The sequence below is a fragment of the Nyctibius grandis genome, chromosome 4 (assembly GCF_013368605.1).
Source record: "Nyctibius grandis isolate bNycGra1 chromosome 4, bNycGra1.pri, whole genome shotgun sequence".
Taxonomy (NCBI): domain Eukaryota; kingdom Metazoa; phylum Chordata; class Aves; order Nyctibiiformes; family Nyctibiidae; genus Nyctibius; species Nyctibius grandis.
The window spans coordinates 21902905-21916219 of NC_090661.1; the positions used below are offsets into that span (position 1 = coordinate 21902905).

Here is a 13315-nt window from a genome sequence, read left to right on the forward strand (position 1 = left end):
GTTTCAGGCTCTGGTGCAATGGAGACACATTCTGCACCTGCTTTGCCAGTCTTCCTTGCCCAGCAGAGATTGTTAGCAGAGGCAGGGCTGCTCAAGTCCAGCATTGGTAAGCTGTGTCCAGAAAAGTAAAGCCCCCGTCTGCTTCCCCATGATCCTAATCCTATCAAAGCCCATTAGAGTTTGGCCTTTGACTTGAGTATGAAATAACTTTCACTGCAGGGGAGAAATCCTGAAGTCTCTGTTCAGTCCCCATTTCTTCTGCCTTTGATGGGAGGAATCACTGCTGCCTGCAATGACAGCTACCCCACATCACCAGAAAGCTGGGTACTGGCAGTCAGAAGGGAATGAGGAGAACAAAACCTTCACTTAGGCTAAAATCAGTGCAAAACACTAGCAGCTAGGTATTCTATGACCCTAGGTTTGTCAGGCAGCTAAAATCAAGTTAATATAAGAAACACCATAGGGAAGAGAGAAATTATTTTGTTTTCTTTTTTACTTGCTAGGATTCTGGGTCGACAGTGGCCAGCTCTCCCTTCCCCAGTATGGGGCTGAGAAGCCTGGAGACTTCTCCTTTATCTCCAAGCTGCTCATTGCAATGTCTGCAAAGCAGCGACAAGACATCTGATATATATTGACCCAAATATATCAGTGATCGCAGTTTCAGGAATGCTTAACATGCTGTAAATTGAACAGCGCGTCAGCTTGGCTGATGTTTAAGCCTCTACCGATTGTCTGGTTTTAAAAATATTCCGGCTCGTAAGCAGGACTATTAGCCAGCAGGATGGCTCAGCAAAACTCTGGCTTGTTCTGCTTCCAAATAGTGTAGTCAGGAGGCTGAGTATTTGGGGGAGATGCTGTTTTCCCAGCTGTTGGTTTAAGGGTGTAGTCACAGTATAGCCTGTTGATTAACTGCTTAGCTTACAAGAGGCAAGCTGTAATTGAAATGAATGTCTTGCATAACTTGGAGCTTATATTCACCTTAATAACAGGAAATGTAGTGTCCTTACCTGTGGCAATGGTACTTCTCCAGGGGGACTTCCCAATGCAGGCACTGGCAGCTGGATGCTCACTATAAGCATAATTCACCCTGAAAGACATTCAAGTAATTCACTTAAATCAAAATACATGTCCAGTCTATGTATGGAGTAAAATTAATTTTCTGCTTTCAGTCCTTTTCCAACAAGCTATGAGTTTTCTTAAAGCTATTTCAAGCCAGAAAGCGACAGGGAACAGAGGCAATTCTGTGCCATTTCTTTGGTAAAAATATTCAGCCTACTGTTGGATAAAAGCCTCCTGCTTAGTGTAATGGTACTGTTCTTATTGGCTACTGTGAATTGTAGCTATCACCAGCTCCAAATCATACATCTGGTGTTCACTGTGCAGCTCGTGTGGCTTCAAAGGGTGAAAGTGTAAAGCATCATCTAGCAAAAGGCTTCAGGGCTGGAATAGCATGAGACCTGAATTCATGGGTAACAAGAGGAATGATTACAGCTTATACTGCATTTGAGGGAAGACAGGATGGTGACCATTTCTCATTTTTTCAGCAAGTTCCCTATGTGCATGAGGCACCCAACAGCACTAATGCTCCCAGTTACAACAGTCGCAATTAGATGCGAGGTCTTGTTAGAAAAGTCATCAGCCACAATTTTTCACAGGCACTGTCTGTCCCTTCTGTGCCTGGCACTCCCATCTCATGCCAAGAGACCCCTCCATCCAGGAGTGAGCCCTTCACCTCCGAAGGGCTTCCTGCAAGTCACTCTCCTCGGCCTGGGCCCTGCTGGGGTTGGCGGGGACAGAGGTGGTGGGGCCAGGCTGCCTGCCCGGTCCTCTCGGTGCCGGTGGCGGCGGCTGCAGAGCGGCGCCGTGACCGGTGGGAGGAGCTGGTGCGACACGACCGCTCGGCTCCCCGGTGCGGCGGAGGGAAGCGCTCGCTGGGGACTCGGGGCAGCCGGGGCCGCCCTCCGCCGCTGACCGCAGCACAAACGCTGCCACCGCAAACCCTGCGGTGCCGCGGGGCGCGCTGGGGGCAAGGTGGAGTAAGGCATTGGCGTCTTACAACCGGAGCTTCCCTAGGAAGGGTGTGGAGTCCTGGTTTAAAGGGGAATTTGAGGCAAAAGACAGGGAATTCTGCGTCTGCTTGCTTTTTTTTTTTTTTTTTTTTTAAGTTGTTAAGGTGGATTAGGAGGGTTTGACTGTTTTTAACAAAATCCTGGAAAAGAGACTATTCCCTTTTTCTTATATTAAAAGAAAACAAATTGCATTCCATCCAACCTGGAAGACTGTGGTGTGGCTGGAAAACTAGTTGTTGTTGTGATATCTCAAGAGAGCAGGAAGAGATGAAAAGGTGAGAAAGGGATTTTTTCCTTTTGCGATATTTAAGATTTTGTATGTGGTGGTTTTGCTTTGCTGATCCAACTCCAGTAACTACTTCGGAGGATAGCAACGGCACTGACTGAACAAGGGAGGGGTGGTTGATCTAACTCGGCTCTCAAACATGTTCTTCCCAAGAGAGGTCGCCAGTTAAATACAGAAAGAGCAGAGCTAAGCTTCCTCGCCTTGGGAAGGCAGGAAATTGGAAATGGGGGGAGAGAGAAATAGCTGCTCTTCTAATCTGCCAGTATACACCCTAAAGACCTCAAAGGGACAACATTTGAAGAGAAGTGCTGGCTGTCGTTTCCTCGGGCAGGAAATTCCGCGGGGCGGGACCGTGCCCTGCCGCCAGCTCCGCAGGCTTGACACCTTCCTGTCGGGGGGTGTTAAAATGCCAGGAAAAGCTGGTCCGCACCGCACACGCCGTGACACACCTGCTGGGTGAGCGCGCCGCACACACCGGTGTCTAAGGACGCGAACGGCGCTCCTCTCCGTGCAGACAGGCTCCGCACCGGCTGTGCCCTGCCGCCGCCGAAGCGGAAGGAGGAGGAGGTGATGCTCGGTGGGGTCTCACGACCGCGCCTCGCCCACGGTCAGCGGCGGCCCTGCCCGGCAGGGAGCCTCGGCATCACGCCGCAGTGTCCCGGCTTGGTCCCCGGCGTTACGCTCCTCGGGCGGGCAGCTGTGTGTGTCCGTTCGTGTAACCGTACGTACACACGCTATATGTGCACAACGTGGCGCGTGTTTCGGGCGATCCCTTTGTGCAACCACCTGCCGGCTCCCGACCCCCCGGCGCCGGGTGGGGGAGCGGCGGGGGTGCCGATCCGCCGGTGACCGCGGCGCGACCCCACTGTGCCGCCGTGGGCGGGAGGCGGCGCGGCCGCGCCCCGAGGCTCCGCGGGAGCTCGTGCACCGGCGCGGGGGAAGGCCCCACAGGCGTGCGCACCGCCTTCGCCTTCCTTCCCCCCCCCCCCCCTCCCTCCCTCCCTCCCTCCCTCCGTCGGCGTGCAGGAGCCTTTGTGCTGCTTGCAGCGGGGAGGAGGACGCAGCGGAGCCAAGCGCTCCCGCCGCAGCGCTCTCCCTTCCCGCGGGCGGCCAGAGTGGCCCCGCGCCACCCCCCACCCTTCCGCCTGCCCGACGGGGCGCCCCCGCCGCCACCGCCGCACGGGTCATCGCGGCTTTAAGCGGAGGACCACGCCGGGAGGCGGGGCGGGTCGGACGCGCCCCTCCCGGCTCCCCCACGTGGTGCGGGTGCCCGTGCCTCCCGGCCGCCGGCGGAGCTGGGCACACACAGCGCGGGGCTGCTGCCGGGGCTCGCCACCTCCCGCTCTTCGGGCGGCTGGCCCGGTTCGGCCTGGCCCGCGGCCATGCGCCAGCGCCGCGCCGAGCGGCCGAGCGGCGAGGCTGCACCGCCGCCGCGTCCCGCGGTAGGAGTGTGAAGGGGCGGGAGGATGAAGCGGGTGAGGCGGGCCGCGCCGGGCCCCCTGCCCGTGCTGGGACTGCTGCTGCTGGGCGCCCTGCCGGGGCTCTGGACGGTGCTGCTGCGGCGGGAGGCGGCGGCCCAGCGGGACCCGGATCCGGAGCCCCACCCGCACACGGGGCCGTCCGCGGGGTCGTCCCCGGGGCGGTGGGGCTGGGGGCTCTCCCCGGCGGCGCCGGGCGAGCCCGGCGCCGGTGGGCAGAAAACTTTCCGGGCGCTGCTGGCGGTGTCGGCGGCTGGCCGGGAGGAGCTGGGCGGCGGAGGGCCGTTCGCTGCGGCCGGCTCGCCGACGCCGGCCGACGCCGCCTCTCCGGTGGAGCGGGGCATCTTCTGGAGCCGTGAGCTGGAGCAGCAGGTGCCGCCGGGATTCGCGGCGGAGGAGGCGGCGGCGTGGCTGTCGGCCGCCCGCGCATCCCGCGTGGCCTCGCTGGAGCGGGGCGGCTGCGGGCGCAGCTCCAACCGGCTGGCGCGGCTGTCGGACGGGAGCCGCGCCTGCGTCCGCTACGGCATCAACCCGGAGCAGATCCAGGGCGAGGCGCTATCCTACCACCTGGCCGGGGTGCTGGGCATGCAGGAGCGGCTGCCGCCCATGGCCCTCGCCCTGGTGGAGGCCCGCGGGCGGCAGTGGGAGCCGGTGCGGGAGGAGCTACGCGGCTCGCACTGGGCCGAGGGCGCTGTGGTCAGCCTGACGCGCTGGGTGGACAACCTCACCGCCGTGGTGGCCCCCGCGCCCTGGGGCGCCGAGGCGGGCGCCAGCCGGCGCCTGCAGCCGCTGTCGGCGGGGGACCTGGGCGGCCTGCCGCCGTCTCAGCTGGTGGAGCTGGTGCAGTGGAGCGACCTGATACTCTTCGACTACCTGACAGCCAACTTCGACCGCCTGGTCAGCAACCTCTTCAGCCTGCAGTGGGACCCGCGGGTGATGCGCCGCGCCACTAGCAACTTGCTCCGCGCCCCCGACGGCGGGCTCGTCTTCATGGACAACGAGGCGGGGCTCGTGCACGGCTACCGCCTCCTCGCCATGTGGGACCCCTACAACGAGCCGCTGCTGCGCTCCGTCTGCGTCTTCCGCGAGGGCACGGCGCGGCGCGTGGCCGAGCTGCACCGACGCCGCAGCGCTGCCGCCGAGCTGCGCCGCCGCTACCGGGCTCGGGAGCCGCTCTGGGCGCGCCTCGGCTTCCTCTCGGAGCGGCAGGCCGAGCTGCTGCAGACCCGCATCGACTTCGTGCATCGCCACATCGCCCACTGCCGCGCACAGGCCGCCGTGCTCTGACGGCCCCGGGGCGGGAGGAGGGTGGCGGCGAGAGCCGGAACCGCGCATCGCTCCGGTTTTTCTTCCCTCCGAGGGAGCGGGAGTCACTTGCCCTGGCGGCCTCCGAAGGCTGGGGTGGACCCTGCCCGTCACCTCGGTGCTCAGTGCCCCGTAACCGCCACGACTGCCGGGTCTGACCCTGCCGCGGATGGAGGGGCGGGGGTGGAAAGGCGACCGCCGGGAGCGGACGCTCACGCTCGGGTGCAAGTAATAAGGGGCTACCCGCCTGCCGGGGCTGGCGAGAGGAGCAATTAATTCGCGTTTGTCAAGATCTCTGAAGACGCAGAGCGCGATCGGTGTAATTACAGCCGAGTTCCACTCCAGGGCTCTGCTCCCGGGGCTTGAAAAAATGAAAGGATTCAGCATCTTGGGTGCTTTCCTTAACTGTCTTGGTGCACTCACCCTCATAAGAGACGCTGTAGGAAAGCTGTCGTCTTTGCCTGGAATGGGGTCGACTACCTTTTTCTTCCAAAGGAGGCAGGCGGAAACATTTTTTTTATATATTCTTCCTTTTGCAACAACATATTTAAGTATGAATGTTGATATTCATAGACCAAGAACTGATTGCACAATAGGGGAGCTCCCTAACTAACGAAACTGCCCTATTTATGAAGCTTGTTTCTCACCAATTTTATTTAACGAGAGTGAACCTTCCCGCTGATTGTTAATCTTGTTGATGAGAAGTGTATAAGAAGCCCATATTCCGTTAGCTCTTAGTCTTTGTTGTGGATGCATCTGGTTAAACTGTTTTGGTTTTTAAGCGTTTGTTTGTGATCATCACCATTATCGTTTCAGCTGAGCAGTGAAGTAACTGACTAATGGGTGACACGAGGATCTCCCGGGTTTTAAAAACGTTGCTACATGCTAAGACTTTGACACAATAGTTAAAGTGGAGGAAAAACTGTTTCATGCACTTTACTTTGACTTTTTAATTTTTTATAAAAGAAGACCTTTTTATTTTACAAAGTCAGCCTTTTATGTACATTATATGTGTTCGTAAGCTTTTCTGTAACATACTAAAGAAACTGGTATTTCAGTAAAGTGTGTTAATGTTTTGCCTTCTTTGTCCTGAATGTTTGCCTGAGCTTTGACAGGGAAACGTGCACCTCCTTGGTCTTCCCTGATGGGCAAGAAACCACCTCTTTCCAGCATCTCACTCCATGGAAATGAACGAACGTTTCAAGGCCAGGAGGGTTAGAGTTAAGCTTTCGAATGCTACTCTTCCTTTTCTCTCTCTCTTTCCTAGCTGTTGTGTCACTGAAAGGGCAGAAGCTCTTTGAGTGGCTAAAATAATGTGACTATTGCATACTTTAGCTGAATAGACTTTTGTCTGTTTTTTAAAGCCTGAAATGAACTGCCTTGACTAGCACTGAGATAACTGAAGTTGTTAGTTTCAGCACGCTGATATGGATGGTGTGGGCTTAGCTGCTGTCAGCCTCTTCAGGTGCTGGGACTGGGTACCAGCCTCTTAATACAGGTCACATCAAGTGTTACTGTACCAGAAACATCCCCAGAGGTGGCAGTTGCTTTCAGTGGGTGTTTATACTGGTTCTCAGTCCTCTCTTCCCATTTTGGTTATCTTTGCAATGGAGGTTGAGGCAGAATTGAAGAACAGGAAAGCTTTTCAATCTTGCTAAAATAGTTGGTGGTTTTTTTCCTACAGAAGTTTTGTTCTAGGTAGAGTGAAGCAGTAGCAGTGGGTGTATAAATTAAATATCCTGCATCTCTTGCTTGCCTTTTTACATGTACCAGTGTTCATAGAAGAGGCCATTGTATGGCTCAAAATACAGCTGGAATAAGGACAAACCAATCTTCTTTAAACCCCAAATGCTGGTATATATCCTGCTATAATCAAATAGCAGCATAATCTCTTCTATGTCTGGACAGGCACTGCTTGATGAAGGCAGCAGTGTGCTCAGTGGCTGCTACACAAGTAGGTGCTGTCTTCAGTATGTCAAGCGCTAACCTTCCCCTGAACTCAGAGGGCTGTGCATTCATACCTGCTGGCGGGAGGTCTTTGGTCTGTTAATATTTATTTATTTAGATTAAACTTCACATAAAGATAATTTTCTTTGGCCATTATAGTGTTTTCCTTTTTAGTAGGACAAGACAACAGTTTTACAAACTACTTAAAATTAATGGGCAATTAGTTAGCTATATTAGATATTGAAACTGTGTGTATGAGTATTTATTTTAAAATGTACCAGCAGCCTCCAAGACTGGCTTTCATTCAACTGCTCAACTGACAAGGCTCTCTATTGAACTTGTATTTATAGTTCGCTGCATTTATCTCTCCGAATAATGCACAGAATCCCATGTGACATTTTTTTGCCATTTACATGATAATACACAGTTTAACTGTGTAATTCTTAATTCTTGCGTTGCTTTGTAACTTGAATGCAGCAGCTCTGTCACATTCACCTAATGAAAATACATTTCAATAATAAACTGCTGGCATAAATTTTAAACCACTGTGAAGAGCAAACTGCTGTGCCACAAACATCTAAGGTTTCGTTTCTGTTTAAGTACTTCTATAAGTATGGCACAACTGTGGTTTTGACCGCTAACGGGAAATAAATCTCCTTTGCAACGTCTTTAGAGCCAGAGCATGGCTAATTACGCCTTTGAGAAGAACCATGGTTTTCTATTTGGTGGCTGGTAACTACCTCAAGTTCAAAAATGGTGTGGTTGTAGGTTGATGTGAAACTAAAGATGCTGTGCTAGAGAAGCTGTGCCCTACTAGGAAATGTGTTTATTCAAAGAGGACAGAGAAAAGCAGCTTGGATGGATGAGGATACTTCACTTTGCTGCATTTTATTCTTCTGGTGCAGGTGATCTGCTTCTGTGCTAGAGAAAGCTTTGAATTGCCATCACATTAAGGAAAACTCACTTTCTTCTGTGTGATTTCTTTAAGGCAATGTCACGGTTTAAAGCTGGGCTGGCTATTAAACCTGCGGCAGATGCCCTCTGTTATCCTCTGTACATTTTTTGCATGCCATTTTAGCTGTATATGTTGTTTGATGTTTGACTATCTTTCTGCAGAACCAAGGGGTGAAACTGTAAAACTTTCTGTAGTATAATTTCAATGGCACTTGTCTTAACTGAGCTTTCTTCCAGTGGAGTTTCATTTGAGTTACAGTAATTGGACAGGCAAGGAAGGCCATTGCTTATTTGAGAACAAGAAGACTTTAGGACCTGGAAGTTGTGAGCAGAAGTTTGTTCTTGATAGCAGAATCAGATGGTTCTGGCTGTGCATTGCTGGCACCTCAGCAGCACTTTACCTGAGGCTCAAGGAATTGGCTGCACAACTTGTATCAGAATGAGAAGAACACTTAAGGATGCACTTAACTTCCCACCACTTTTCACAGGCTTTCAGTGAAGTATGTGCTTACAGGTTGGCTGCACTCATGCCTGGATCAGATGTCAGCTGTTGCACAGATCTGAGAAGAGTCTTGAAAAAGGTTGGGTGGGGTTGGCAGTGTGCTGTCTGTCCCAGATTCGCGACAGGAGGGCTGGTTTTCAGCTCTGTGGAGACTCATGTGCGTAACTGATAACACTAGCTTCAGAAAAAAACAGGAAGAAAATACCTAGAGGGTGTTGTAATCTGAATGCACTTCATTCAGTCCCATATTTCTGTACGTTTCCCTGATTAAATTCAGAATGCCTCACCCAGATTTTTTCTTTCGTTGGAATCTAAGGAGGCATGTAGGGTAGGGGGTTGTTGCCAGTCCCAGCTTGAGTTCATAGTCACCGGGATGTTACCTGCAGACCCTACTAGTGTGAAGGGAGGACTGAGTTCACAGTTTCTGACAACTGCCCTAAGGAGTATCAAAATTGTGCTTGCGGTGGCTACTGCACCCTCAGGGAGTACCTGGCAGCAGATGCTGGGTGAATTCAGTGGGGTTCCCACTCTGAAAAAAGCAAAACTGGCATTCACATCACAAATCTCCTTTGCTTTTGTTTGCTTGCATCTGAAGTAATTTCCAGTCTGGATTTATTTTCATTGTGGGTTCCCCTTTGAGAATTTCCCTTGCTGCTTGGGAAGCTCTTGCCAGATGCAGAGTCCCCTCACCTCACACAAAAGCAGCTGCCCTGGGAATGGAGCTGAGCTGGCGCCACACTTCGCTGCCCGACTGAGGCCATGTCAGCCCATTCAAAGATTCGGGAGATAACTCGGGGCCAGTGGAAGGCAGTGAAAATACAGTTTGTTACACTTTGACTTACTGGGCGTACAGCACGCTCTGAACATCGCCAGCATAGTTTCTGTGGTTTGCTTTCCCTTTGAAGTTCAGTGCATTTTTTTTACTGGTAATAATACTTAGAATTTTCTCACTGACATTACTAGGTGGTCCAGGACTACCTTGGATATGAGATCATATTAAGGCTTAATCCCATTTTGCATGTTATTCCTATTTTGCAACCACAGCATAAAACTTAATCGCTCCTTCAGAGCTGTTCTCCCTGGGTTGAATGCAGCGAAGCTCCCATGAGAACAGGCTGGGCTGCACAGTAAGCAGTGCCTGCCAGGCGCCTGCACAGCTCCTGCAGCTTTCAGTGACCTAGAAAACCTTTCACCCTGCCATCTCGGGTGCTAATGTAGCTCTCGCAACTGAACTAATGCGCACTCATCTGAGCAGAAGTTATTTCCCAATGTGGTGACTTGTGTCCACAAAGAATATTTTGTTGTGAATCAACTGGTGTTTTAACAAACATTATCAGTCCCACCCTCAGGGACTGTTTAATCTACCCCAGTGTACTTTGTGTATGGGGCAGGAACAAAGTGTTACACCTGTAACGTCTTAATCCCCCCTCATGCTGTGGCTTTGGATGGCCTGCTCCAGGCATCACAGGATGAGTTTACGGGAAAGAAGCACGCACACAGGCCCCCGTGAATTGGGACTGCCGCTGTGTGCAGGTGTGAAAGGAGCTGTGCAGACAAAGGAAGGAGAGTAATCCCATCTGAAAGCAAGCCAGCACTGCACTCAAGGAAAAGAGCTCCGGCTGGATTGTTGGAGGATGAATGACAGTAATAGGACAACAAAGAGGGTCTGACGCTGCAATTGGACTGGCTGTTTTTGAGTGATCCTGCTATTCAACCACTTCTTGTGGGTTTTGGGTTGCGGGGTTTTGTGCGTGTGGCACTCGGACCATTTCTGCAAGGAAACAAACCCAAGGGAAGACTGACTGCAAAACACAGCTATTGCTGACACAGGTAAAATTGAGCAGATGTCCTGAAGACCCAGGCCTCTCCAGTTCCTATCCCAGGGCAGGAAATGCAGGTAGGGGGATTTCAGGTGGGTAATGCAAGCTGAGGAAGAGTAAGTTACGGCATATTGTAATGCAATTAATATGGGCAAATTTAAATTGCACCATTACATGTACTGCCAGGATATCATCATGCTTGTCTACCCTCTGTCACCTGGGCTTTTTTAAGTGTCACACAGTGTCAAACCAGTCCTCAGTGTTGAGCCAGCAGAAGGGGTTTTTGAAGAAGTAGTCAAAGGCATGAAAATTCCAAAAAACCAAATAATTTTGAGGCACTTAAAAGTAGGTGAATTCCACTCCAGCTATGTCTGCAGCAATGGGACACATTCAATGAATTCGTGTGTGCCACCTTATGAGGTATAGAAAGACGTAAGAACGGAGGGGAAAGCACTCCAGAAAAGGACAGAGAAACAGTTGAATCCTTGCAGATGCTGGGGATGGCAAGTGTCAAACATCCTTTGAGGAAATTGCACAGGTGCAGAGGTAGTGTGTCCCCAACAGCCCCTTTCTCCACTTTCTGTGACAGGTTTCCTGCAACAGCCTCTGAAATGGGTCTTTTCCAGGCAGCCTGTATCACAGAACAAGGAGAAAAATGTGTGTACCAGGAGGCCTTTGGCGCTCAAGTACAGAAGACCTGCCCTTCCCCTGTGTAGATCACTGACAATTTGTGATCTTGAAAGCACAGGCTCATTTTCAAAACCTGTCATTAATTTTTTTTTATCTGATGGATTTCAGCCTGTGTAACATTATATATATTCAATATTTTTTACTGCCCTCAATATTTAGTACAACCCATTCAATATTATTTACCAAAACTCATAAAATGCTGAAAATGTTTTTACTTCCCCCGTTTGGAGTTGTGATCAGTTCATTAAGAAGCTCCCTTTCAGTATCATAAAATCCATGTATATAGTGTAATATCCAAGTATGTAACAGCCCAGGGTTTCCCAAACTATTTAGACTAGGGGATGCTCTCAGCCTCGAGGCATCCCCAGAGCTTACGCCTGCAACTGTGCAATGGTGAGAATTCACAGAGGTTTGGAGTCGGTGTGGTTTTGGGTGAGTAGGGAGGCTGGGAGGACCCCTCACTGCTGCCACTTGCTGCCCCTCATATTCCCCAAAAGCATGTGCATGAGTTAAATTTGCTGTTTGCATGGACTGAGTTGATTTTCCCCTTTTAACTGAAATGTAGCTGAAGGGCTTTTTTCCCAAAGGTATCTCACAGAAAGCAAAAGCTAGGTGTTAAACAGTGTCCATGTCTGGCCCCCTGCCCCCACCAACTACCCCTCCCTTAAATTCCTTCACCTGCCAAAAGCCTTCTCCCCTCGTGGCTGGGATCTTAAAAAATGCCTTGCAGTGAGGACAGACAGGCATTTACCTCAAGGGATACTAACACACTAGTGCAACCGGTAATGAGGTAAGGAATGAACATGTTTTATACCAGTATCTCCAACCCCAGCACAACAGAAGAGGCGTGTATTTCTGCATATTGTATGTTTCATTCAGAGGAGTCATCATTTTTTAATGCGCCTGTTTTGCCAGTTCCCTTTTTGTGTCCTGCTGTGGAGGAAAGGGCATTAATAAACTATGGTTTAAAGCTGATGTTGTGAATTTTTTTTATCCATACATGATTTCTTTTGGATGAGCTAGGAGTCTGCTTGCAGTATTTATTTAAGTGATTGCAGTTAGTTAATTTGTTTTAGTTTAGCTGGGTCACCTTCATCATCCCCAAAGTTTTCAATGCCCTTTACTATGTTCAAGCTAGGGAAAAGTAATTGCTTCCTTTGTTTTGTTAAAAACATACAGGATTTGCTCAGCTGATAAAGAGTTATTTTTTATTTTTTAACAGTGCAGTGCAAAATCAGGTGGCATACATTATGGATGAATCTGGATGCAAGGATCTGAAGGATATTAATGGTATTATTTCCTTTCATACCAGCTACCCAGCAAGGCAACTGCTCAGTGGAGATATTCCTGGTTTGATAGCCACCAGTGATCAAAATCAGGCCCTCTGTTTGCTACTTGTTAAATGCAAGTAACAGGCTAAGTCCTTTTCTTATTTACAGCCCTGCAGGGGTACGAGCATGAATTTGCCTGCAATTTGGATGCAAAAGCTGGTGATGAGTATATCCACGATGAATATTATTTAGATACACCTTCATCCCACTTTTAGAAATGACAAGGGGGAGCGACAGTGGTGATTCGTACTCCTTTCTTTGCCGACTGAGCCAGCAGACTGCCGGGAGCCCAGCTAACCAGAGTCTGCTGTGAGAGTCAGGATGAAAAGAGGTTTTATGAGAGCCTCTATCAAGGAATATTTCAGGTTATGCCAAAAATGAGGCAGTCATCTTCCAGCTCATAAAAGCAATTACCTGTGTAGAAATTTATCAAAAGTAGCAGGAAAGAAGAAAAAAAAAATGTTCAAACTGGGAATGTCACACTGAGTCCAGCCGTATTACTTTCAAGGCTCATTAAAGCGGTTAGTAGACAGCATTGACTCATACCCTTCCCAACAACATGGCACAGTGCAGAGGTGGACAGAAACAGCCTGGGGACCAGCACAACGCGTTATGTGGGACGCTGTCCAGTGGAGTCTGAGGCTCCCGAAATCACAAATGACAGAGCCCAGTGCAATCATTTATCCCTCCATTCAAGCCAGCACAGGAGAGCTGCTAACAAGGCTCTTCAGGTGCCTGTCAGCTGTAGAACAAAGGACCACAACCAATGACTGACAGTTTTCTTACCAGTTTGTCATTTATTATGGAGATGATGAAATGTCTGGCTTTCTGAAGATGACTGGTTGGAGCTGATACAGTTCGGTTAAACAGATGCTCCTGTGTTAAGTCTCCTGTTTTTCTCTAAGAAGAAAACCAAACCGTTTGCCTTCCTTA

At 50.6% G+C, this 13315-nt stretch overlaps 1 protein-coding gene across 1 annotated transcript; it reads left to right on the plus strand.

The window, feature by feature from the left end:
* The first annotated feature begins 3821 nt into the window (after positions 1 to 3821).
* On the plus strand, positions 3822 to 5120 carry FJX1 (four-jointed box kinase 1). Its single transcript, XM_068400071.1, has one exon. It carries the CDS (start codon positions 3822 to 3824, stop codon positions 5118 to 5120), a length of 1299 nt encoding a protein of 432 aa, XP_068256172.1.
* Positions 5121 to 13315: the final 8195 nt, after the last annotated feature.

Bases quoted from the DNA above. Each gene is read 5' to 3' on its own strand.
- FJX1 (XM_068400071.1), top strand. From the start codon at position 3,822: ATGAAGCGGGTGAGGCGGGCCGCGCCGGGCCCCCTGCCCGTGCTGGGA.